General features: G+C 37.7%; 1 protein-coding gene across 3 annotated transcripts in view; it reads right to left on the bottom strand.

The window, feature by feature from the left end:
• Nucleotides 1-13,399: 13,399 nt before the first annotated feature.
• GPBP1 (GC-rich promoter binding protein 1) overlaps nucleotides 13,400-27,680 on the bottom strand; it is a 79,519-nt gene continuing 65,238 nt past the window's right edge. For all 3 annotated transcript variants that reach the window (XM_019648227.1, XM_019648226.1, XM_019648229.1), the window contains 5 exons: nucleotides 27,050-27,190; nucleotides 25,419-25,586; nucleotides 24,765-24,952; nucleotides 20,640-20,742; nucleotides 13,400-14,368 (listed from right to left, as the gene is read on the bottom strand). In XM_019648227.1, coding sequence (XP_019503772.1) covers nucleotides 14,210-14,368; nucleotides 20,640-20,742; nucleotides 24,765-24,952; nucleotides 25,419-25,586; nucleotides 27,050-27,190 — 759 coding nt within the window. In that variant the 3' untranslated portion in view covers nucleotides 13,400-14,209. The remainder of the gene's footprint in view (nucleotides 14,369-20,639; nucleotides 20,743-24,764; nucleotides 24,953-25,418; nucleotides 25,587-27,049; nucleotides 27,191-27,680) is intronic.

The following is a 27,680-nucleotide window of genomic DNA, read 5'->3' as shown; positions in this document are numbered from 1 at the left end:
ATATGGTCACTCTTTGCGTTAGAAGGATATGAGCCTACAAATTCACAAAGTAAAAAACTCATCTATTTTGGAAGAGGCATAACAAAAAAAATTTTTAACTAAGTTTAAATAAAGGAAAATACAAAAAGATGCTGGACATTCCCAATATGGAATAAATGTCCTCTCTCAAAAGAATGCAGATCCATAGGAGGTGAAGTAGTGAAGACTTGAATCAAAGGTCAGAGGCAGCTTAAGAACTCTACCAAGTATGCAACTCTCCTCTCTTATCAGAAAACCAACTGCAATGTGAACTCAACTTTTCTTGGCAAAAGGAGAGTAAGAAACAGTGGAGGGCCGGCCGAGTGGCGCGATGGTTAAGAACTCACTTGGGATGCCAGAGGGCCCCGGTTCGGATCCCACATATGAGGGCCAGTGACACTGCCCTCCACAGCTAAGATGCTGAACAACAGCTCAACCTGGAGCTGGGCTGCCTATGAGTCACCGGCGACGGCGTGGGCTGCAGTCCCTGTGGCAGTGGGTTGCCATGGGCTACCATGTGTGGCCAGCAGCCAGCGTGAGCGGCCAGCAGCCGCAGTGAGCGGCCGTCCAGAAGCCGGCGACTGATCTGCCTCGCCAGAGAAGAGCGCAATGATGGTGCCAACTTGGGCCAGTGAAGCAACATCCTCCACAACTAGACTGAAGAACAAAACGACAGCAACTTGTCTGTTCCCCTTTCCCCAATTCCCCAGCACTGTTCCCATCCCCCCAATTCCCCAATAAAAATCTTTAAAAAAAAAAAAAAAAGAAACAGTGGAGTATGGTAAATTGGTCAGCTCTGCTAACTCATGAAAAACAATTCAGTAATGAATATTAACATTTCGCCCCGTATCAACACAAAATGAGATGTGGGGATGGAAAGCATCCAAATAATTTGACATTTGCAAGATAATTTGGAGTGGAAGAAAGGTCTTATTAATATATAGAAGTAGCAACCTAAACCCAAATTGGTCTGAAGATTAAAAACTATTAATACAGGCACTATTTTGTCTAAGTTGCTTTGCAGTATTACGCCACCTGAGGGCACCAAAGATTTAAAAATGTTTTCTGCTGAAATAAAAAGTTCCTCAATTTTTTTCAACGAGTATCTATTGAGCATTGTTACTATGCTTTATGCACAAGGAGCTGAAATAAGAATACAAAGATAAACAAAACATGATCACACTGGCTTTGGTGAGTGAGCTCAGTGTCTGGTGGGAGGGACCTTAGAACAGCTGAAGAGAATGCCGTGCTTTGAATGAATTACTGGCATTAGGTATAAGCATATTTAATCTATCCTTGACAGTGATTCCCTAAGTAGGGCCCAGACTCCTGAGTCTCTGAAACCCTCTAGGGGTTGGCTGAGATCAAAACTATTTTTATTATAATGCTAACATGTTTTTGTTTTTGTCACTTTTCATTTTCTCATTTTCTCTATTATATAGAGTGGAGTTTTCCAGAGGTTGTAAGACATTGATAATGTTATTGCTCTGCTAACTAATAGAATGTGTATTTGTACACTGAATAACTTTGTAAGGTAGTTGGTTTAGGGTACAAATTTGTGCGTTTCCAGAGATTAACACAGTTTGTTCTCTGCTCCTCCTGGCTTCTTGCTTACTACCTTCAGTTATACTTGTGATCTGTGTAGTCTCACTACCCAGGAAATCATGATTTTTGAAGCCCATAAGTTTTTCTTGTACCTCTGTGGAAATAACACTACTAAAAATCCTTTGACATCTTGTTTCACAGTATTTTTAAATTCTTGAAAACTTTTCTAGATTTTCTTTTTATCTAAAATACTATTTTATAACGTATTTTTATACTAAAATTAACTAACTATATATTTTTCTTATGTTTTAGGATAGGTGACTTAAAAATAGGGAGATTAAAAGGCTGCTTTTCTTAATCCATAGCTGCACCACCAACATCTAAAGATGTTGAAAGAGATGAATGACACTGACACTCAAGTGTTTTCTAACTCATGGAAGAGAGAAATCTACCACTGGGCAAAGCCATAAATGAACAAAAGTATTATGCAGCAGAACATTTTCAAATAGTTTTATAGTGCTACTTAAGTTGCAGCATCATTTTGAAACCAGAGTTTAAAGAAAGAGCCTCAGGAGTTTAACGAAAAAAGAACTAAATACTGTAGTGGGTTAAACAGTGTGACCCCCAAAATTCCTTTCAGCCCTGAACGTGAGACTGTCACTTTATGGAAATAGGATCTTTGCAGATGTAATTAAGCTAAAATGGGGTCATATTAGATTAGGCCCTAATCCAATGATGTGTCCTTATAGGAAGATAAAACAGAAACATACACACAGCGGGAAAACAGCCATGGAGATAGACAAAGATTAGATAGAGTTAGGCTGTCACAAACCAAGGAAGGACAAGGGTTGTTGAAAAACACCCAAAGCTAGCAAGAGGCAAGGATGGATCTTCCGGGAGAGACTTCAGTAAGGGCATGGCTTTGCCTGCACCATGATCTCGGACGTCTAGCCTCCAGAACTAAGACAAAAAATTTCTTTTCTTTAAAGCCACCTAGTTTACGGTACTTCATTACAGCCGTCCTATGAAACTAACACAAATATTTTAAACACAGATGTGATGGGCTCTTTCAAAGTCAAAAATTGTTTCAGCTTTTCCAGACTAGAAATTTAAAAAGTCACTGAAGCATCTCTAGTAGATGTTTCCATGTTGCACTGACTAAAGAAACCCACACATTAGGTGAGAGGCTAATCTAAAGCCTTGATACACTGACACTGCTGGATGCCTGAAAACTCAGCAAATAAATCACAGGAGTGACATTTTCCAATGATAAGGTAATTCATCTAACTAAACATGTAGTTGCAAACATGAAGACTGGGTTAAGAAGTCATCTTCAAAATTGTACTTGTCTTACAAATGGATGAATCTATAGATGTAACTGGACTTGCTGTTTTGCTTATATTCATCTGGTATCAGCACCAATTATTAAAGAGCATCTTCTTTTATGTGAACGCTTGCCAACAATCACAAGTGGTGCTGAAACAGGCAAAGCACTGAATAACTTTTTTGAATCACATAGTTGATACTGGAACAATTGTGTTGCACATTTGCACTGATGGTCGAAATAACTGGGTAAAACCGCTGGCTGGCACTTTGGCATAAATCAAGGTGATAGTATAAAACAAGATTAGTAATCATTGTATTTTTTTTCACTTTTAAGTACTAATAGTAAAGGGGGAAAAATACCAGCTTCACTTAAGAATTTTTAGTATAAAACAGTAAAAGTTACGGTATTCATTTTACCAGATTTCAGCTCTTGAGTACACGTCTTTTTAATATTCTGTGTGATGCAATGGGACATATACATAAGGCTAAATATTCCAACTCATGTTACTCATATTTTGCTATTAGACAGCAAGAGGCAAGTTACGCAGAATATCTAAGGGAGAATCAGCTTATGTTACTTACCACTTTGTGATGAGTCACATTGAAGAATAATGACAATTTTAAAAGTATGAGTTAATAAATTTCATCTTAAGACGATAAAATCTAAGCCAAAAGGGCCACTACAGTCATCTGGGTCAAGATTTTCCCAAATGCAAGAAGTCCTTCACAGTGTCTATGAAAGCTGGTACGCAGCTCCTGCCTGACGACCACTACTGCTCGCCTTCTCTCAAGCAAACCATTTGGTAAGAACTCTAGTAGATTTTTCATTCAGTGAACTGAAATCTGCATCCCTCCAACATCCCTGGATTGCCCATTAAGGTAGCCTGATAGAGTTGAAAGCACGCTGACTTAGGAAATTAGAGGACCCCATTCAAGTCTCAGTGCACTCGCATGCTAGCAAGATGGCTTTGGACCAATTACTAACATCACGGAGTTTAGCTTGTAAAAACGGACAGTACTAGTAAATCCTTTCAACTACACTCCAGCAATTGGTGCAATCAACAGGGAAGAATATGTTTAAAATTCTGGTAAACATAAAAACAATGTTTATCCATGCAACACACAATTATTTAGAAAGATACCTTGCAGGATTTCTCTCCAATGAGCTACACATAAAAATAAATAAATAACAAAAACTAATACTGTTAAGTATTGACTACCTGCCAACCTCTCATGAGGGCTTTACATGTTTGTTTTGCTTTGGGTTTTAGGGTTTTTTTAGTCTTCCTAAAAATTTTATGATAGCTCCAAAGAATATCCGATTTTACATCAAAGGAAATTGAGACACATACAAGTTAGCTAATATAACCAACATCACACAAAAACTACCTAACTAATCCCTCTTTTCCTAATAATCTGTTAAATACTTGAAGGCAGCTTTCTTACGTGCTCTCTACTTTATCTCTACTTTTTTTTTTAAATGTAGTTAAATGTTCTTTTATTTATTATTTATTTATTTATTTTTAAGATTTTTATTGGGGAGTTGGGGGGCTGGGAACAGCGCTGGGAAACTGGAGAATGGGAACAGACAAGTTGCTGTCGTTTTGTTCTTCAGTCTAGTCGTGGTGGACGCCGCTTCACTGGCCCAAGCTGGCACCATCACTGCGCTGTTCCCGGGCAAGGCAGATCAGTCGCCGGCTTCTGGACGGCCGCTCACTGCGGCTACTGGCCACTCACACTGGCTGCTGGCTACATACTGCAGCCCATGGCAACCCACTGCAGCAGGGGCTGCAACCCACGCCGTCACCAGCAACTCCCAGCAGCCCAGCTCCAGGTTGAGCTGTTGTTCAGCATCCCAGCTGTAGAGGGCAGTGTCACTGGCCCTCACGTGTGGGATCCAAACCGGGGGCCTCCGGCGTCCCAAGCCAGCTCCCAACCATCGCGCCACTCGGCCGGCCCTTTATCTCTACTTTATCTGTCTGCCTTATCTTTTGGTGACCCTTGCACACACATGGATATTTTGCGCAGAAAACCCTAGCCAGAAACCTGACCTGGAATCCTGAAGTAGAGGCAATTGATCAATGGGCCTTCTAAGACCCAAGAATGCCAGTGTTCATCAGGTTCAGCAAGACAAATTCCCATGAAGAGCCACCCAGCCTGTACTGAGATGCTAGGAGAATCTAATCTCTCTTCATAATTATCTCCGAGTCAAAAAGAACAGCTTGAAAATGTGTCAATGTTACCACTTGCAATTTCAGGAGAACTCTTGTCTACCTAATCAATAATTAAACTCAAGGCAAACAACCAGCATTACTCTAGACTTTTTCACTAAAGTCACATCTTATAAAATAATGACTTTTTACTTAACAAACACACTGGAGCTAGACCATCTAAATGTCTATTGCTCCCTTCAGAGCAGTTACATTGGTGGGCTCTGCACTTAATACCCAGGATAGTACCGAGCACATAGAAGGTGCTCAATGTGTGAGAATGCTTTTGGTGATGCTGCCACTGCTTAGAGCATTTGTGACATTCTTCTTTTGATTATGTCATCCAAATTCAAGACGTATATTATTTTAAGTATTTTTGATAAGTAGCACCTCTTGGCCGTGGAAGACAACTCTTTAGCAAGTTGTGGAATTCTTTCTTCCTCTCAATTGTGAAACAAACCACAGCAAAGTGCATAAAAACATAACAATAGTTTGAACAGGCTTTAAATGTAAATTCAATATATTTTTAGAAATGCGAAAAGCACCTATTCAAAGTTTTATTTTGAAACAAATTTTCAGGTGCTGAGAATACACTTAGCTATCTATACAAAGACTCCCTGGACTTATATGTAGATATAGATACAGATATATATATATATACATACAAATATATAGGTAAATAGATCACTTCTTGAAGCAGGGCCACATCTTTACATCTTGGGTCTCCTCATTCACTATCACTACTGTAATATAGTAATTGCCCAACAATTACTCATTTTTTGGTATGAGTTACTTTCAACAAGGAAGAGGGAAAAGGCTTAAAATTCCTTATTAGAACCTCATTTTTGTCAAGTCCTTCTATAACGAGGTATTATTAATGGACTGCCTTGAGAAGCTTCTCAAATGCAGGCCAGGCCCTTGCTTGACCTTTCCTCCCCCCCAACATGCCAGGAATAGTTTGCCTCTTTCATTGCTAACATATACTCCTTTACCTAGGTGACCTTCGCCTAAAGTCACACCTGAATGAGGCATTCACAAGTTCTCCCTCCTACCTGCCCCTGTAGTTTTAAGCAATCGTACCTATGAACCTTGATGGATTTTTAAAGCTAAACAAGGAACATGGAGTCTGACGCTCCAGTTTTGTAGCTTTGATGGCTCCCCACTGGCTTGCAGGATAAAATCAGTTTGGTCAACATGGTAAACAGGGTCCTACATGATCTGGCTCCTGTTGCCTCACCAGCCTCCCCTCCTTCTCCGATACTTATAATGAACCCCGGAAGTTTTCCTGAACCCATTTCCTGAGCCGCATTCCTTTGCACAGGCCAATTCCTGTGCCTAAAATTCCCTTCTGCCTTCTGTGCGCCTTGGTAAATTGTTCATTCAGTAACACTGAGCGATGACATCCTCTGGAAAGCCTTCCCTGAGCCCTTACTCTGCCCTTTGCTAACCCTATATACATTGCACATACTTGAAAACTCATTTGCTATGTTTATCCCACAAGGCTGTGATCAGTTTCAGCATTGGGGTCATTTTTATTCTTTGTACTTCCAGCACACGGCCTGGTCTACCAACCGGCCCTCACCTTACTGACTTGGCTATTTAACTTGGGAAGTTACAGACACAATAAATATTTACTATTAAAGAAGTCTATGTGAACTAGGGCACATTTTACATGCCCACACTTCCTCTTCATCCTGGTTCAGACCCCCTATCTAGGTTGGATGATAGAGCAGGCTACTTGAACTTCACAGCCAGTTAGACTCGTTTTAGCCCAGCCACTAGCTAGGTACGGTAGGATTCTGTCCTTGCCACAGCACCTTGTTCCTTATTCTTTTCTACGGACTTAGAGCTCATGTGATGTGGTACCTCTGGAGTGGCTGAACTGCATCATCACATTGAAGCTTCACTGAGAAAGGTGTTCCCTACATCCCTTTCCTGGGTTCCAATGCAACACATTGATTTTACTTCTTTTCCCTTTCATACACATTTCCCTCACCCCCAGCCCAGGAAGAATTTCAGTACTGCACTCCTCTGTATCTAGTTGTTAGCCTGAAGCATGCATTACTGAGAGATTTGATTTCATCATCTACTGCTTTCTGCTATCTGAGCCTGAGCCGTTATCTGGGCCGTGTCTCACTAGCATCCATCAGACTGCAAATGCAGGCACCGAAATTCTGATGGGAAACTGCCTGATACCTTTTAACAGCAAGTTCCAATACCGAACCTTGAACCCTTGTTTCAAAGCTCTTTTACCACGTTATTTCTTATGGCTGGTTCAGATGCTTCTGGTTCTCAATTCATGTTCAGAACAGAGGACGACATGCTCTTCACCAAAAAAAAACTTCCCCATTACTTCAGAGGAAAGCTCTGATTTCCACCAAAGAAAAAGTCTCTTCCTTTAAAATAAATAGTTCATATTATTGTTGGCACAATCCAATTGAGAATGAAAAAAGACCAAGTTTTTACCTTTACAACACACGAAGTAGAGAATGCTGGCAGAATAACCGAAGTCAGAAAAGAAATTATTCCACTTTCAGGGGAGAAAAGGGAACAGGTCTTTTATCTGTTTTACTTAAGGTTTCCCCATTTTTTCAGTGAGACTCTATTTGTACTGCATTGATAAATTTGCATTTCTTCCAAAGTGATTCAAGATTCAGTATATTTTATCCTGTGTGGATACAATATTACAATGTTTACAAAAACAGGAAAATATTTTATTGAAAGTTATGCATTTAGCAAGACTGAAAAATTATCCAGGTAATGGTGTAAAAATCAAATACCACAACCACCCACCTTTCAAGTTTCCAAAAACCTGGGGATTTAGAACAGCGAACAGCAAACTACACCCCCAGCTGGCCAGTTTTACTGGAAGTAGGACACATCCATTCAAGTAGGTATTGTCTGTAGCTGTGCTGTAATGGCAGAGTTGAGTAGTTGCAAGAGATTGCATGGCCTAAAATATTTACTATCTACCCTTCACAGAAAGTACGCCAAAATCCAATTTAGAAAGAGGTCTACTAAAAGGAAATTGCAGACATCTTAATACGTGGTATTATGCCTGTTTGGACATAGAGTTGATTTCCCAGTATCTGGGTTTTATCTACTCTGCCAAATGACTCACTCTACAACTCAAAATAATGTTGAACATTGTCAGGACGTAAGTCCAGATGTGAGGGAAACACACATCCCTCCCCCCCAAATTAATACTTTTTCACCTCACTGAGTCAACTTCTTATAAAGTAACTGCATCTAATACCTATTACAGTACTCTAACTGAAGAGAAATTTCATTCGGTTAATCAATTGCTAGTTTGCCATCATGAAAAAGAAAACACACATTAAAAACGCATGGTTTATGATGACAAGTATATTCCCTATTGAAAAGACACACTCTAACATCTAAGTAAAAATGCCATTACAGAACCAAGAACGTTACACAAAAGCTGAAGCCTATAATCTAATTTTGTCATCAATGTGACCTAGACCTAGCGTTTGTTCTATGATAGAGTGCCCATTTAAGGGTAAGTAGCTGAAAGAAAAGTTATCCTTCTCTCATCAAATTCTCCAGTCCATTCCCTCATTCATCTTTAGCATGTCAGAAAAAAAAAGAAAAAACACCTTGAAAGAGTGACAGTATCAAGTCACATTCCAACTTAGAATTGTTATTCTCACAAATAGCATGAAATGATGTGACTCTTGGAGGCAATTCTGTTTGAAAGCACTTAACCCATCTTAGTAATTAGTTCACAATATGATTTACCGTAAGTTCAATGATTACATTTCAGAAAACTAGTAAACCTCACTTTAAATAAGATCAAGTTTAGTTCATAAGAGTATACTGCCAAATAAATGGAGATGAAACAGTTGTTTCAGTTCCACATGAGAATTCAACCTGTTTCACACCATATACAACCATTTAGAATGGTATCTAACACGTAATTTAAGAAATATGTACTACAGGGCCAGCCGAGTGGCACGATGGTTAAGAGCTGGCTTGAGATGCCAGAGGGCCCTGGTTCAGATCCCACATGAGGGCCAGTGACACTGCCCTCTACAGCTAAGATGCTGAACAACAGCTCAACCTGGAGCTGGGCTGCCAGGAGTCGCAGGGGACGGCATAGGCTAGCCCCTGCTGCAGTGGGTTGCCATGGGCTACTGTGTGTAGCAAGCAGCCAGCGTGAGTGGCCATCCAGGAGCTGGCAACTGATCTTCCTAGCCCGGGAAGAGCACAATGATGGTACCAACTTGGGCCAGTGAAGCAATGTCCTCCACAAATAGACTGAAGAACAAAAAGGCAGCAACTTGTCTGTTCCCCTTCCCCCAATCCCCCAATTAAAACAAAAACAAAAAACAAAAAAAGGGGGGGGGGGCAAGTGGCTCAGTTGGTTAAGAGCTCGCTCAAGAGTTTGAGCTCTGAGCAACAGCAATTCGAGTCCTGGCCCAAGCTGAGCTGCCAACAGGTGGCAGGATGGCTCAGCTAAAAAAAAAAAACAAAAAAACCCCAAAAAAACGTACTACATGCTACTGGAGTTCCTGGTGAATAGCATGGTGTTAACAGTAGTGAAATAACGGCTAAAATTTATGGAACGCCTATTATGTGCTCAGAATTTTCAACAGGTGCTTTTCATCCTCACAGTAACACTACAGAATAGATATTAATGTCTTGAAGAGGTTAAGTATCTGGGTTCAGGTCACAGCTCTAGAGCCAGACTTCAAATTCAGGTGTGACTATTTCCATCATACTACATGTCAATACATTAGAATCATCATTTTTTTAGGCTCTCCAATGACACCAATGTGCAGGCAAATTTGGAAACCACTACTACATGGACTCTTACATATAGCAAGAATTAGGACACCGCTGCACTACACATACCACAGCAGTGTCCTTCCAGGAGACCCAATGGTTCGACACATTATAAACGTCAATCATTGTGCCAGATCAGGTTCCTACCCAAGTATAACATAACAGTAAATGCATTTACAAGATAAATGTCAGCAAGCAATTAAACGCATGTCTCATAAGTAAACAAGAAAAATTCACAACTACAAAACCATTTCAATTACTGAATTACACATTCCCAAGCCCTTAACTATAAACTTTCAAGTCTCTGTGTTCCATATAGTGCCCATAATTATGTATTAAAAACAATCACAGCTCTTTTTGGAGCCCCATCAGTTTTTAAGTTCTAGCATTCAGCCCTGCTTAAGGCAAGGAAATAACATTAAGTAACAAAACAGGATAATTGAAGCTTCTCTGGAACATTTGGAGTCTTTCAGGAATTTTGCTATTGCTAGAAATGTCCTGCCCATCTCTCCCCAGCTGCCAAAGTAACCATTATAACTTCCAGAAACATACCTGCTCAAAAGAAAGTCACAATATCCAGCTCTCAGTTACTGATATCCTATTATTCAAAAGCCCTAGCGATATATCCGTTTATCATGTATGCCAAAATAAAAATCTCACTTTAAAGAAAAATTTTCACAAGTGTGTCCCTTTTCTAATCCAGGTATCTAAATTCTAATAAAAGCATACTTTAATAAAACATCGTTTATAGTTTGTGAGTAGATTATGGAACATCAAATAGAATCTGATGTCAGGTTAAGCTTAATTATGTTTTTGGGGGGGGCGTCAAAAACAACTCATTCGTGACATATTCCTAAGTAAGTTTAAAATGTTTATATAGCCATAGTCTAACTGTACAAACATTAGCAAAAGGACTGAAGTATTTATTTAGGTGCTAAGCCGTTCAACATACTGAATTTTAATATAAACCTGATGTTATCAAATCAATCTGGTTATTTTTAGGTTAACACTTCTATATTTCAACTTTAATATAAATATACTTATGGAAATAAAAATCATTCTAATCCTTAATATAAAATAAATAAGATAATTTTTGAAATGCTATTTTATACCTATTACCATTAAGAGTTTTGCTCACACATTAAAAAAATGGGGCCGGCCGAGTGGCACGTTGGTTAATAACTGGCTTGGGATGCCATAGTGCCCCGGTTCGGATCCCACATGTGAGGGCCAGTGACACTGCCCTCTACAGCAGCGGTTCTCAACCTTTCACAGCGGTCGCCTAAGACCATCGGAAAACACATATTTTCGATGGTCATAGGAACCGAGACACCGCTCCTCTATCCGTCTCCAGGCCCACATGCAGATACGCCCACCAAAGGGGTCGCAACCCACAGGCTGAGAACCGCTGCTTGCTCTACAGCTAAGATGCTGAACAACAGCTCAACCTGGAGCTGGGCTTCCATGAGTCACCGGCAATGGCGTAGGCTGCAGTCCCTTGCTGCAGTGGGTTGCCATAAGCTACCATGTGTAGCTGGCAGCCAGCGTGAGCAGCCAGCAGCCGCCGTGAGTGGCCATCCAGAGGCCGGCGACTGATCTACCTCGCCCGGGAAGAGCGCAATGATGGTGTCAGCTTGGGCCAGTGAAGCAACATCCTCCACAACTAGACTGAAGAACATAAGGACAACAACTTGTCTGTTCCCCCTCCCTCAATTCCCCAGCGCTGTTCCCCTCCTCCAATTCCCCAATAAAATCTTAAAAAAAAAAAAATAGACTCTTAAAAAAAAAAATGCTGGGAGGGGAGGCAGTAGTAGGAGGGAAGGATGACAAAGGAGAACACCAAAAAACTTTTAGAGATGACAGTCATGTTCACTACCTTGATTGTAGTGATGGGTTTCACAGGTCAAAGCTTACCAAATTGTATGCTTTAAACGTGTAGTTTATGTCAAGTTATAAATCAATAAAGTGGTTTGTGAAAAAGAACTTGCTGCAAAGAAACTGAATTTAAAAAGCAGCCAAGTTACTCTTTTTTTTTTTTTCCAGACCTCCAAGGCTATTTCTGAGATTGGCATTTCCACACTAGACGTACAATTTCACTAGTTTCTGTACTTGTGGGCTCCCTTTCAAACAACATGGTCCAAATTCATTACCAGCTGCTCATTATTTAGACAAGTTAAAATTAAACTAAGCTTTAATGGTTGTAGCAAAATACGTTTGTGTTGTTCCATCCCCTTAATAACCAAACTTGTTAATACTATCATTTAATACACAGAATAACCAAACCACTGTACCTTTAAGGTAAACTACTAAACACATTCCATACCACAATGCATGAATGCATAATATATATTACTTAACTGCTGATAAATGGGAATTAAAGCAAAAACGAGTATCTGAATATAAGGCAGAAGATGCCAGATATAAAAATATTACAAAACCAAAGCTATTTAAGAGTCAACAGAATTGTAACAGCTATATACGATGTCAGAGGGGTAGTAGATAGGGGGAGGGGGGTTATCACTTTGTGAGGGGTGTAAATGTCTATTACACATTGTTTTGTACACATGAAATAAAATAAATGAAAAAAAGCTATTTTGAAAACACAAGGTAAATTTTAAATGTAAACCACATTTCTTAGGTCCCTTCTAGCTTGTGTTAGCAAATAGTTTGCATCTGATAGATTTCATTAATCTATCAACCAAATAGTGCAATCTAAGAGTCCCAAATAACATTCGCTATGTGATACTGATGGAGCTTTGTCAAAGCACACTCCTGTGGTTAACACTACATTTAATCTGAGGTGACTGGATTGACTTGGGGTGTATTATATAATAAAGGCCTGTTTTAACAAGACTTTAGATATATTTAATACTTTGTTACCTCTCTAACTCATCCTCATGAATTTTGTAGAGTTGAAAAATGTGTTTTTTTAACTTCCCCATCACTACCACTCAGTGGGAACAAATTAATCTGGCTTCTGGTGGAAACTGGGGAGTTTGGGCAGGTTACTGAGGGGGAAAGAGCAAAACCACTGCAGTCTTCTGAAAACAAAATTAAAAAAAACAAAAACAAAAACTGAGGATTAGCTCAAACTGACATAAAGCTTAAAACATTTTGCTCTAAGATTATGCTCTTTACGATTAGAATACATTTAAAAATGGGAGTGGGACTGGGAAAGCTAAAAGCAAATTGGGTAAACAAAACCAGAAAAATCAAAATATAAATATACAGAGCCAAATTATTCTTCCAGTCAGTACTAAAACAAAAATGATTCTAAAATTAAATAAAATTAATGTGCAAATGAAAAATAAAGTGGTTACATTCATTCATTCAATAAATGTGTTAAGCAGGTGATAATTAAAAGGTCATTTTCCAAAGCTTTCTTTTTCTAAACTTAGAAAGTAATCACCATCTTTAATAAACTTTTTAATACGTGAATAAAAGCACATTGTGTTTAGAGACCAATACCTTGAACACTACAGAGAACGACAATATTCTGAAAATCCAGTTTATTTTCCATGTTGTGGACAGATCCAGTCAGTGTGATCAGTTTTTCTGCACGTGTAATAATTTATCAAAATAAGTTTTCCCACAACTCTTTTCCATCAACTCTGAAAATCCTGGTCTGACAACATACCCAAATAAAGCTCTTGAAAATCCCCTTAAAATTTGGAAGAAAGTGTGGCAAGTATTTCCTGCAATATTTACTGAACTACAAATGGCTAAAGAGCAATTTATATTTTAAAAGGTGACTAGTACAATAGTTGAGTTCAGGAAATTAATGTTTTAGTGCACTTTGCTCCAGTTTTAGCCAACATGCTACATTGTCCTTTTTTGGGGAGTGGGGGGGGGGGTTGCGCGCACAAAGTGGACTTGAGGATTTCCATTGTACGAAAAAGATATGACTCTGCAAGCAAAACAGTGTAAGCTGCCTTTTGTTCTTAAGACCTGGACATTTTAAGACAGAAGCTTTGCAAAACATTACACAATTTTTTATTATTAAATGAGAAAATCTCATTTGTTACATCGTCACATTGCTAGTCAGAGAAATGCTGCAGTGATGAAGAAAGTCAATGTTGGATCAACCAAAGTCCTCATTTCTACAACATTCATTTACAAAGAAATAATGTTCAACACAGCCCAACACAACATTCTTGGTTTTCTTCATATTGAAGTTCCCCAAAAAAATCATCTTCTAATGGGGTATTTTACTACATAAATTATAGTTCTTCATTTTTACAATTCACCCCAAACTGTATGAGAGATGTATCACACTAAAATTTCTAAAGCTGTTAGGAAATCCTTCACACATCGTCGTCATCTGATGTGTCACTGCTACTTGTTTCTGTGTCATCATTCTCAATAGTGGGTTTGAAAGTGCTGTTTTTCCAGGGTCCAAACTTGAAGTCACAGATCAGGCCATTTTTCAAAATACCATTTTTCCTCAGACCATTCTTCTGTAACTAAAATGTCAAAAATAAATTAAATAAATAAACTATCCTCTGGGTTACTATCAAATTAAGAATACAATAATTGAATGTAACCATGAATACAATAAAAAAATTATATCTTACTCTGAAAATTCAACAAATTATGACATCATTTCTGAAAAACTAGTTAGATACAGGTAACTGACCCAACTGATCTAACAAGATATTTATTTCCTAGGAATAAATCACTGCCTTTGGGAGAACCGCATTTACCATATACCAAACCACTATGAAAATTTTAACAAATACCTTTAGTTGCTGCCCAGGATATAATCAGCACCATTCAGCTACGGCTGTTATTTTTATTATTCTAACCTAACTGGGCTATTAACATACCCCAAAATCTGCTTTATTCATACTTTGCAGAATAAGTACAATACAAAACTATTCCATTCAGTAGTATTCAAGAAAAGTATACAAAGCAACAAAAATCAAATAGCGCCCATTTGCTTATTAACCACAGAGGTTTAAGATACTGGAAAAAAACACCAGTTTCTATTTCTGAAAATAAGAAATCAGAACTAAAAGATTAGTATGGTAATAAGAATTGGGTCCAAAGATTACCTTGGGGGGGGGTGTCAAATTAGAAACAATTTAAAGACACAAAATTCAGTTAAATTAATAATATATATATTCTATTAACTCCAGCCTTTTTAATTTCTTCATGAAAAATGCTTAACACTGGTAATTTTCATCAAAATCTCTAAATATAATCTTCTACAAAACCAAATCCAGCTATATAAATTAGTATGTGGAACTGCCTATAGGTTTCATAATCTAGAAAGTTTTTTAAATCATGAGGATTGGGAAAAGATTCAAACCCAAGAGAACCATTTATATCATAGCTAATTTTGTTATGGACCTTGAAAATTAGAAATCACAGGTCTACTAGGGTCTTGGCTCTCATTTTTCCTTTTCACCTATTTAATTCTCTATTTTCCACAGCAGATTTTCTTTCCTACCTTAATTCTAAAATTTAAGTTACCTCCTTTCACTTTGAACAAATGACCTTACCATTTTTTACTGAGAAAAACAAAAGCCATGTAACCACCTCTGGAGTTCTCAGCCACTGTGATGCTTAAAAATATATACCCCTTTGTCCCTCTTTTCAAAGGTACATCTTTCCCATCCTTCAAAGTTCTATTCATGCTTCACATGATGTATAGCCCACCCAATGTCACCTAACCTCCAAAGCCTGAAATCAGCTGTGGAGAATTCTGATAAAAACCAAATCTGTATCTTCATCTCTGATTTCTCCAAATGACTGCATCATCCCTACGAACATCTAACTTATGCTTTAAGCCTCCTAAAACCAGCCCTTCCCTTCTGTATTCCCGTTTATAATATGACTATTAGTTCATAGGCTGGAATTTCAAAATCCTGATTCTATTTTTTTTTCTATTTCAGATCTTACTCTCATCAAGATCATATTTTACTGTCATTTCTGTACTTTATTTAGGCCCTCATTTATCCCTCCCCTAATTATTACATTATATCCTCAACTAATCATTCTGATTCTAGTCTTTCTAATTGCCACTCCAAAGTACACTTTACACTATACCTGTGCTTTCTCATGTACAATTAATGACCACTTCACTTCCCTAAAAAACCCTCAAAGGTTTCCTATCATAGAACACAATCTGCACTCCTGACATGGTATACAAAAGACCTTCATAAAATGATCCAAATATATTTTTTAAACCTTGTATCATGGTTAAAAGCACAGGCTTTGAAGTCGGTCAGACTTGGGGGCTCAACTTCCAGCCAAAGTACTGTATGATAAACTGTATAACCTAAAGAAAACTATGCAACCTCTATGAGTCTTAGTTTCATCATCATACTGCAGGTCTAATAGTCCCTACTTCATACAAATGCTACAAAAATGCACTTAGCACAATACTTAGAAGGCATTAAGAGCTCACACAAATATTACTTACAATTAGGGGGGCCATGTAATTTATCATACAAACTCAGGAACGTTTTAGAATGAAAAGTAAGCACGTGCTATTAATAACTAAAGTGGGATAACATGAATAAACTGAAACTCTTCTCGAGGACAAACCAACATTCAGACTCACTCTACCTGTTACTGTTATCATGATCTTTCATTAAAAACTTTCTACCCCATGCTCCAGCCACTGTGAACCCCAGCATACACTATACTCTTTCTTTTTGGCTTTGTCCATTCCTTGCAACAGGAATGTCATTCCCTCATCTTAACTATCAAAGACTGGTACAAATCCAACTCGTCACATGCTTAATACTCAAATAATCTCTCGAGTAATCACTAGGATGTAAGTCCTATTTGAGCAAAAGTTTTTGTTTTCCTAGCACATTATAACATGGCCTTGGCACATAGTAAGCACTCAAGAAACATTTGATAAATTTCCCCGACACTCTCTCCTGTCTTCACCTTAAACATTTTGAAAACTGCTTTCACATTTATTTATTAAATCTGTCTACTCCTATTAAACTGTCAGCCTTATGAAGGAGCTCATCTCTGTAAACTCCCTATCAGCTTAGTCACAGTGAATATTCAGTAAATGTTTGTTGAAGACAGAGACTTTGAACTCAGATTTTCCTGTTACCAGATTTAATAGAAATCCTTTTATAAACAACATGAGGGCCTAGATTTTTCAGAAATCTAAATGTCAAATGATATGTCATCATTAATATAAATAATATCCATGTTTTTATCATCAGTTCAGAAAAGTATAGACATTATACTTACATACCATTGCTCTCCAACACAATTGTTATTATCAATAAGGTTCTATCTACCTGTCCTAGTCATCGTAAGGTTTTAAAGCCAATTATCTTAGTCAGAAAATATTATGCTTTCTGTAGTAATGGTACTTAGTTGATCTCTCTTGATGTCTTTCTTCAAATTCAAAATAAATCCTTCAAACAGATATACAAACTGGTAAATCCATACAACAAACTATACTACTCACCAAACATGGGTGAGCTTCAAAAGCATGAAAGCAGCCCCAGATCTAAGACCATACAGAGTATGGTTCAATTATTAAAACACTGTAGAAAGGCAAAACTATAGGGAAAAGAAAACAAATCAGTATCTGCCAGGGGCTGGAGCTGGGAGTGAAAGAACTGAATGCAAAGGGGAAAAACGCTAAAACAGCTCAGTGGCTAACTGATAGGGATATAATCTGTGCATTCAAAATTGAAGTGCTGAAAGTAAAATGTTTTGTATGTGAGCTATATAATAACATAACAAAAAATATCCTTCAAAACTATTACCCATCACCAGCCTCACACATGTTGTGAAAAATAACATGATTCACTAAGAACTTCTGAATTGAAAAATTAAATTGGGCCAGCCGAGTGGATCAGTTGATTAAAAGTGCGAGCTCTGAGCAAAAGGATCACTGGTTTGATTCCCAGCCCGAGCTGAGCTGCTGCTGAGCTGCCAACAGGTGGCAGGATGGCTCAGCTTAAAAAAAAAAAAAAAAAAGGAAAGGAAGAAATTAGTCAGAAAGCAATATGACACTGCAGAAGTAAAATTATCTGTTTACAGACAACATAATCGTATATGTAGAAAACCCCAAAGTTGCAGAATATAAAATCAACACATAAAAATCGGTTGCATCTCTATAAACAATACGAAAAGAAATTAAAAGAAAACCTATTTACAATAGCATTAAAAATAAAATAATTAGGAATAAGTATAAGGAATAAACTTAACTAAGGAGGCAAAAGATTTCTACACTGAAAACTACAAAATGTTGCTTAAAAAATTTAAAGAAAACAATGACATCCCATACTCACATTAGAAGACTCAATATTGTTAAGATGTGAATACTACTCAAAGAAATCTATAGATTCAGAGTGCACTTCCTATGAAAATCCTAAAGGTATTTTTGACAAAAATAGAAAGCACCACATCCTGAAATTCATATGCAACCTCAAGAGATTCCCAGTAGCCAAAACAATCTTTGAAAACAAAGCTGGAGATGTTTCACAATTCCTGATTTGAAAACTTATTACAGAGCTGCAGTAATCAAAACTATGTGATACTGACAGAAAAACAGATATAAAGACCAATGGAGCAGAAAAAGCACAGATATAAACCCTTGATATACAAATGACTTTTGACAAGGGTGCTAAGACCATTCAATGTAGAAAGGACAATGTTTTCAACAAACGGTGTTGGGAGAAAGGCATGTCCATTGCAAACGAATGAGGTGGGACCCTTACCTTACATCATGTACAAAAATGAAATCAAAATGGATCAAAGACCTAAACTAAACTAAAAATTTACAACACTTAGAAGAAAACAGGGGGAAGGCTTCATGACATTGGATTTGGCAATGATTTCTTGGATATGACACCAATAGCACAGGCAACAAAAGAAAAAAAATGGACATCAAAATTTAAAACTTCTATATATCAAAGGACACAATCAACAGTGAAAAGATAACCTATGAAATGAGAGAAAATATTTACAAAACAATTACCTAATAAGAAATCAATATCCAGAATCTATAACAGTATAAAGAAGTACCACAACTCAACAAAAAAAGAACAGAATTAAAAAATGGGAAGGGCTGGCCGAGTGGCTCAGTTGGTTAAGAGCTCGCTCAAGAGTTTGAGCTCTGAGCAACAGCGGTTCGAGTCCAGCCCGAGCTGAGCAGCCGCTGAGCTGCCAACAGGTAGCAGGATGGCTCAGCTAAAAAAAGAAAAAAAAAAAAAAAGGGCAAAGGACTTGAATAGACATTTATCCAAAGAAGATATACAAATGACCAATAAGAACATGGAAAGAATGTAAAGATGTTCAACATCACTAATCAACAGGGAAATGCACCATCAATAGAAAACCACAATGAGGTATCATTTCACATCCTTTAGGGTGGCTACTATCCCAAACCAGAAACTCTTGAGCACCACTAGTGGGAATGTAAAATGATGTAGCTACTATAGAAAAACAGTATGGTGGTTCCTTAGAAAATTAAAAATGAAAGCCCGTAAGATTCAGCAATTCCAATTCTGGGTATATATCCAGAAGAATTGAAAACAGGGACTCAAGGTATTTGTAAACCCATGTTCATAGTGTCATTACTCACAATAGCCAAAAAAGGTGGAAGCAAATGTCCATCAATGGGTGAATGGATAAACAAAATGTGGTATATGCATATGATGGAATGCTATTCAGCCTTAAAAAGGAAATTCTGACATACATTACATGCGTGAACTTGAGGACATTATACTAAATGAAATAAGCCACTCAACAAAAGGACAACTACTGTATGATTCCACTTGTATGAGGTACCCAGAGTACTAGAATTAAGAGAGACAGAAGGAAGTAGAACGGTGGATTCCAAGGGCTTGGGAAGCTGGGAACAAAGTTACGGTTTAATGGGTAGAGTTTCAGTTTTACAAAATGAAGAGCTCTGGAGGTAGATTCTGGTAATGGCTGCCAAACAATATGAATTTAGGGCCGGCCAAGTGGCGCAATGGTTAAGAGCTGGCTTGGGACGCCAGAGGGCCCCGGTTCGGATCCCACAAATGCGGGCCAGTGACAATGCCCTCTACAGCTAAAATGCTGAACAACAGCTCAACCTGGAGCTGGGCTACCATGGGTCGCCGGCAACGGCATAGGCTGCAGCCCCTGCTGCAGTGGGTTGCCATGGGCTACCGTGTGTAGCTAGTAGGCAGCGTGAGCTGCCATCCAGAAGCTGGCGACTGATCTGCCTCGCCCGGGAAGAGCGCAATGATGGTGCCACTGAAGCAACGTCCTCCACAACTAGACTGAAGAACAAAACGACAGCCACTTATCTGTTCCCCTTCCCCCAATTCCCCAATAAAAATCTTAAAAAATAAAACAATATGAATGTACTTAATGCCATGGAACTGTGCTTTAAAAATGGCTAAGATGGTATAATTCACGTTATCAAACATTTTCTAATACTCTTTCAATAAGGAAACTATGGGGTTGGCCGAGTGGTTCAGTTGGTTAAGAGCTTGCTCCAGAGTGCAAGCTCTGAGCAACAGGGTGGCTGGTTCAATTCCTGGCCTGAGCTGAGCTGCCAACCAGATGGCTCAGCTGAAAAAAAAAAGGAAACTATGGAGACATAAAACAAAGGCAACTGTGACCTATAGTGTGATGCCCAATAAATTCCTGACTAAAACTGTGTTAAGCACCCACCCCCAATGCTTTGTTAAAATACGTTGTTCTGATTAAGGAAAGGCAATTGAAAGTGAACTTGTATGATTCAAGTCTTCTTACCTGTTCACTAATAACTTGGAATTCTCTCATTTCATCCTCAGTTAAGGGAGCACATGTTTCATCATTTTCACTATCTTCTTGCCAGCCCATCTCCTTTAACAATCTGAAAAGAAGAGAAGAAATTAGTAAATTTAGAGCTTCACCCTAGTAGGATAATACCATTTATGTTATGTGCAATAAAACAGTATCCATAATAGAAAGTCCTCAAAATACATAAAAAAAGATTTTGAGTTTATGTTTTGAATGTCTTCCTGAAAATGAATAGATAAGATTAAGCCCAATAAAATATCTTAGATAATATCAGGATGAACTGTTTAATTGCCTTATCTTTGGTGTTAAGAGGTTCTCTAGGCTGAAAACTTGCAAAAGGCTCTCCAGGCTAGAAAGGGAAGAAAACTTCCTAAATCCATTAGCTATAAAAGTAAAAGCAATACTCCTCCCCATTTGCTTTAATACCACCACAAACCATCCTATTCTTAGCTACTCACTAGGTTTTCTACTTTGAAAAGAAAAGGGATGGGTTATCTTACCCTATATCCTGCATTTTATAATTTATCTATTGATATCACCTCTTATTGTGCACGCCAGTCATCACCCTCAACACATAATTCAATTTGAAAGAGGCATTTATGTTCTACAATAACAAAAAGATAACTTCTTTAAAAGTTCCCAACCAGGACCCAAGTAAAATGACTAACATGGTTATTCTCTTTTCTTTCCAATTTTTAAAGAGTATGACTCCATCTTAGACAAATAGAGCAAAAACAAAACAACAACAAAAGATTAACAGAGAACCAAACACTTTTCTCTAGTTGGGCAAGCATGAATACCATAGACATAGCTGCTGCATTTGAGTCAATGATTTCAAAGTTTCTTTTTCTTATATGGCCACATATATTATTATATTGGTCTGACTATACGTTTTTTTAAATAAGTACATCTTGTAAGTATTTGTTACTCATATTTATAGCTATTCATCTTTCAATTTGAGCCTGCCACAATTAGCTACTTTGTAGACTTTTATACCTTTCTTAAACATTCTTAGAATACCAGTGCTCAGACCCTAAATAAAATTTAACACTACACCTGTCTTTTACAGATAATCAAGATCACATAAGTAAAATAACTTGCATACTTAATGGCAGAGAAGGAAATAGAACTCCAGTTTTTTGCCTTCCAAGTTAGTATATATTGCACCAAATCTTGCTGCCTCTGGACCAAAATGTTACAATTATAATTAATTACTATTTCTCTCCTTCCTTTTAATCACTTAACATTTCTTTTCCAACACACTATCTTCACTCTTTAATTTAGATGGCCTCCCTGTGGAATGGTATTTCCATTCCCAATGCCATCTAGTCCAGAGTCTATAGATTTAGAGTGGTAAAACAATCTAAGTGCTTTTGCTAGGTTATTACTTGTTTCACTGTTAAAAAATGATTCTTAACAATAATGCAGATGGAACAAATTACAGTAAAACCTCTAATTGTGAGTAACTTGGTTATCGAGTATTCCGCAAGACGAACAAACATTTCTATTAGGCTGATGCAAAAGTAATAGCTATTACTTTAATAATAATAAACTAATAATACATTTTAAATTGGTAAACAAGCAATGTCTTGCAATATGAGTAGTTTGTTTCCGGAAAGAATTATGCTTGCAAACTGAGGTATTACTGTATTTCAAATGTTATAAAAAAGTATTCCGGGCCGGCCAAGTGGCGCATTGGTTAAGAGCTGGCTTGGGACGCCAGAGGGCCAGTGACACAGCCCTCCACAGCTAAGATGCTGAACAACAGTTCAACCTGGAGGTGGGTTGCCATAGGCTGCAGCCCCTGCTGCAGTGGGTTGCCATGGGCTACCGTGTGTAGCAAGCAGCCAGCATGAGTGGCCCTCAAGTTGCTGTGAGTGGCCGTCCAGAAGCCGGCAACTGCTCTGCCTCGCCCGGGAAGAGTACAATGATGGTGCCAACTTGGGCCAGTGAAGCAACATCCTCCACAACAAGATTGAAGAACAAAAGGACAGCAACTTGTCTGTTCCCCTTCCCCCAATTCCCCAGCACTGTTCCCATCTCCCCAATTCCCCAATAAAAATCTTTTTAAAAAATAAATAAATAAAAAATAAACAAAACCAAACAAATGGAATTGAGCCAAAGTCCCAAATCATTCATGTACTAATGCTGAACCATGTGGCTTTTTTCAAGACCATAGGTAGGGTAAATCATTTCTGCAAAATACCTGCTCTTAACTATAAAATCATAGTGGGAAAAAACTCAAGCCTTGAGTACACTTCAATTCTGAAACTAAATCACTTAAGAGTTCACTATCTTAAAAAGGTTTACGATTATAATATGGAAACAAAAAACGCTCTTGGAAGTTTACAATAAAAAACAAATCACATATTGGAACAATTGTGTATCCACATGGAATAGGATGAATATGGACTCCTACACCTCACAAAATATACAAAACATGCATAAGCAATAAAAGGAAAAAAATGGTTAAACAAATTCATCATAATAAAAGTTTTGGTATTTCAAAAGCTACCATTGGGCCGGCCGGGTGGCGCGATGGTTAAGAACTGGCTTGGGACGCCAGAGGGCCCCGGTTCGGATCCCACATATGAGGGCCAGTGACACTGCCCTCCACAGCTAAGATGCTGAACAACAGCTCAACCTGGAGCTGGGCTGCTGTCAGTTGCTGGCGACGGCGTAGGCTGCAGCCCCTGTGGCAGTGGGTTGCCATGGGCTACCGTGTGTAGCCAGCAGCCAGCGTGAGCGGCCAGCAGCCGCGGTGAGCGGCCGTCCAGAAGCCGGCGACTGATCTGCCTCACCCGGGAAGAGCGCAATGATGGTGCCAACTTGGGCCAGTGAAGCAACGTCCTCCACAACTAGACTGAAGAACAAAAGGACAGCAACTTGTCTGTTCCCCTTCCCCCAATTCCCCAGCACTGTTCCCATCCCCCCAATTCCCCAATAAAAATCTTTAAAAAAAAAAAAAAAAAAGCTACCATTGATAAACTAAAGACAACTTCACAGAATGGGAAAAAAATATCTGCAAATTTTATATATCTCTCTCTATATATATATGATATTATATTATATATATATATATATATATCTATGTATTATATATATATATATATATATATGATATTATATATACATATATATGATAAGAAATTTGTATCCAAATATATAAAGAACTCTTACAACTCAGTAAGACAAATAACGCAATGTAAAAATGGGTAAAGAATTTCAACAGGTATTTCTCCAAAGGCATACAAATGGCTAATAAGTACACATGAAAAGGTGTTCAACACTTAGTTATTAGGCAAATGCATATTAAAAACCACAAAAAGATACCACTTCATATCCATCAGAATGGCTATAATAAAAAAGACAGATGGTAATATCAAGTGTTGGCAAGAATATGGAGAAATTGGAATCTTCATTTGCTGCTGATACAAATGTATAACATATAACAGTACACTCGTTTCACAAAACAGCTTGGCAGTTTTCTCAAAATGCTAAGCATATGTCCCAGCAATTCCACTCCTAAGTATCTACCTAAGGGAAATTAAAACATGTCCATACAAAACCGTGCACGTAAATGTTCACAGCAGCATTATCCAGAATAAAATAACTACGAAGTACAACCCAAATCCATCAACTGATGAACAAATGTGGTAGAGCCATACAGTGTACTTATTTGATAACAACACTGATGAATCTTGAAAGCTTTATGCTAAGTGAAAAAAGCCAGACACAAAAGACAAAATATTGTACGATTCCACCTGTATAAAATATCCAGTAAAAGCAAATCTATAGATACAGAAAGTACATTGATGGTGGCTGCCTATGACAGAAAGTAAAAATGAGTAACTACAAATGAGCGCAGAGTTTCTTTGGGGGGCACTGGAAATGTTCTAAAACTAAACTGTGATGACAGCTGCACAACTTTGAATATACAAAAAAAAACCCACTGAATTGTACACTGGGGGTGAAATTTATGACATATAAATTAAATCTCAATAAAGCTCTTAAAAAAATAAATCACAACGTTTATATAAAATAAAAATCCTGTATATAAAAAATGCAGAGAAGAAAGTAAAAATAAATAGTAACCTGTGTTCCGCCTCAAGTGAACTTGAAAGAACATCAGTTTGTGGGAAGGTTGAAGACCGAATGATCTGCTGGGAAATAACCGAGGCATTGCCATTCTCTTGCGGAATTTCGTTTTCATCAAAGTTTCGGTTTATATCCCTTTCTTGGTGAGTACTATTGCTGTTATGCAAATTAAATGAGTCATCATCCTGATTTTTAAGAAGTTAAAAAAGAATGAGAGAATACAGTTGTTAAAAATGTTATTAGGTCCTGGTTAATTTCCATTGATAATATGTACATGTTAATACTTATAATCATTAAATTTAGAAGACGTTCTCATAAGGTAAAAAATTATTAAGTTATGATGGATACCCACAACTGTCTATGTATTCATACTTATTCAACAAAGGCAAAACCCAAAGGATGAAGGTAGGCAGCATGGGGAAAACAAAAGAAAATATATATATGAACAGGAAATTTTAAATTTTATTTCTGCACAGGAACTACAGAATGAGAAAACTCTACTTTAGAAAGTCATTTTACACAAACAGTTAGCCTTGCCTTCAGGGAGATAACAATTCAATTACAGTTTATTCAAAAGTCCTAAACAACATTTGCCCAAATATTTCAATCACATGTTTATGTCAAACCAAGAGTTACTGCAAGTTCAATTACCTTCTCTGAGCCAGCATGGCTTTCATCTTCATGTTCCTCTTCTACTCTGTCCCTTTTCAATGCTTTCAAAAATTCACTCTTCTTATCAGTGCGCATTCGTGTCAGTTTGGTTAGACGAGGCTGCTGATTAAGTTTGTCAACAGGTGAAGAGGAATTCGAGCGATTACACTAAGAAAAAATTCAGAAATATAAATACGCAGACAGAGAACTAATGTCAATATACAGCTCACAACTTGAACGTCCTCTTTCACCTTTATTCACAATACAAAATTGATTTTAAAGTCTATTTCAAAAACTATTTTCTTTTCTCCTTGTATGTTTTATCTATCCTATTGAATTGGTAAACAAAAGAATGTTCATATCCCAGAATAAACTTAGATCTGATAACACAACTGACTCTAAATTAGGAGTTTAAATACTGTTTTTTTTTAAATGGATCCTGAGGGCAGTTGGTTAGAGCACAGTGCTCATAACACCAAGCTTGCCGGTTTGATGATCCCAACTCCCTCCACAACTAGACTGAAACAACTACTTGTGTTCCTGGAAAAACACACTGTTCTCTCCCCCGCCCCCCCAAAAAAAAAGATCCTGAAATTGTTTAAACATTTCTATAATACATAGAACAATTTTTTAAACTGTTCCACAGAGTTCTAAAAGTTCTAATAACAGATCCTGTAAGATCTATTTTATAATTATTTGTATGCAGGTACATGTAGCATTTATCAGGTAGGATTTCACCAGGAAAAATGTTTGTGGAAGGGCAAAGGGATGGGAAAGAGGGACATGTACTGACATCCTTTTGTTTTTGGTGTTTTGACAGTGGAATACAAAACAGATGTTACAGCTCTGTATCATAGAGAGTTTTGACCATGGAAATAAACCATAATGCCTAACTGTTGGCAATAATGTCTGTAGACTAAAATGAATCTAATTCAAATTAACCCCTGAGAACGCTAGCCCTTTCATCAAAGCTCTAAAATTCTATGATTGAGAATAAGTACATGAGGGCCTATGATGCTCCAATATAGTGCCCAGAATAATTTCAGATATAATTATATAGTCACAAGTGTCTTTTGGCTCTGAACCTGTCAGGGAACTCGCTGGTATGGAAGTTTCAAAAATCTGGTCAAATGACAAAGAAATACTTAAGTTAACAAGCATTTGAAGTTAGTTCAATAACAGTATGCATCTTGCCCTCTTCTTCCTTCCTTCTGGCCCTTTTACCACTAATAAAATATCCCATCAGCTGCAAGAGATTATGTAATACAAATCCTCACTTTTAGTCAAGGATCAATCATATGCACAGCATAACTACCACAAATGTCAAAATTGCAATTTTCATAAATCTTTTCTCAAAAATTATTGTTTCTAGTCAATGGGTATATATATATATGGGTGTTTCACTATTATTTTCTCCACATTTTGGGATATCTGTAAATTTTCATTAAAACTTCTAAAAACTATTCTAAGTTACTGTGCAAAAATGTTGGCAAATTGAGGAAAGTATCTGAATCAGGTTTTCTGAAAGAACTAAAATATAACTAACATATTCATTTAATGAATCTATGCCTTTTGCTGTTAATTAAATAATCATGACTAAAACATGCTTCAAATAATTTTAAATGCCATACCTCTTTCACTGAAGTTGTTGATGGACTAAAATTCTTGGCAGTTGATTTGAAAGCATTGAAATTGCCAATACCATATGTAGACTCATGGGCGAAAGAAGTCCCAACTTTATTTTCTTTAGTTTGGCTTTTCCACTGTGTGGGCTAAAGAAAAACACACAAACATTACTGTGTATCATTATATAGAAGAGAAAAACAAAACAACCACTATAAAATAAAAATGGGTACATGAGGCTCATAAAAACAATTATTTTATATTACATCTTAATCATTCCTACATGACTCTCTTCTCTTTTTCTACAAATAAAATCAAAGCTTGGTATTCAGATAAAAATATCTGACTACACTGCTATTTTTTTAAAGTTTTGTAAACCAAAAAAAAAAAGTTAGGTGTCTTTTGCCTAACATCAAGAAAACACAAGTGGGGGCCGGCCGAGTGGCGCGTTGGTTAAGAGCTGGCTGGGGATGCCAGAGGGCCCCGGTTCGGATCCCACATATGAGAGCCAGTGACACTGCCCTCTACAGCTAAGATGCTGAACAACAGCTCAACCTGGAGACGGGCTGCCATGAGTCGCCGGCGACGGCATAGGCTGCAGCCCCTCCTGCAGTGGATTGCCATGGGCTACTATGTGTA

The sequence above is a fragment of the Hipposideros armiger genome, unplaced genomic scaffold, assembly GCF_001890085.2.
Source record: "Hipposideros armiger isolate ML-2016 unplaced genomic scaffold, ASM189008v1 scaffold_122, whole genome shotgun sequence".
NCBI classification, from domain to species: domain Eukaryota; kingdom Metazoa; phylum Chordata; class Mammalia; order Chiroptera; family Hipposideridae; genus Hipposideros; species Hipposideros armiger.
This window is presented reverse-complemented; position numbering and strand designations above follow the sequence as displayed.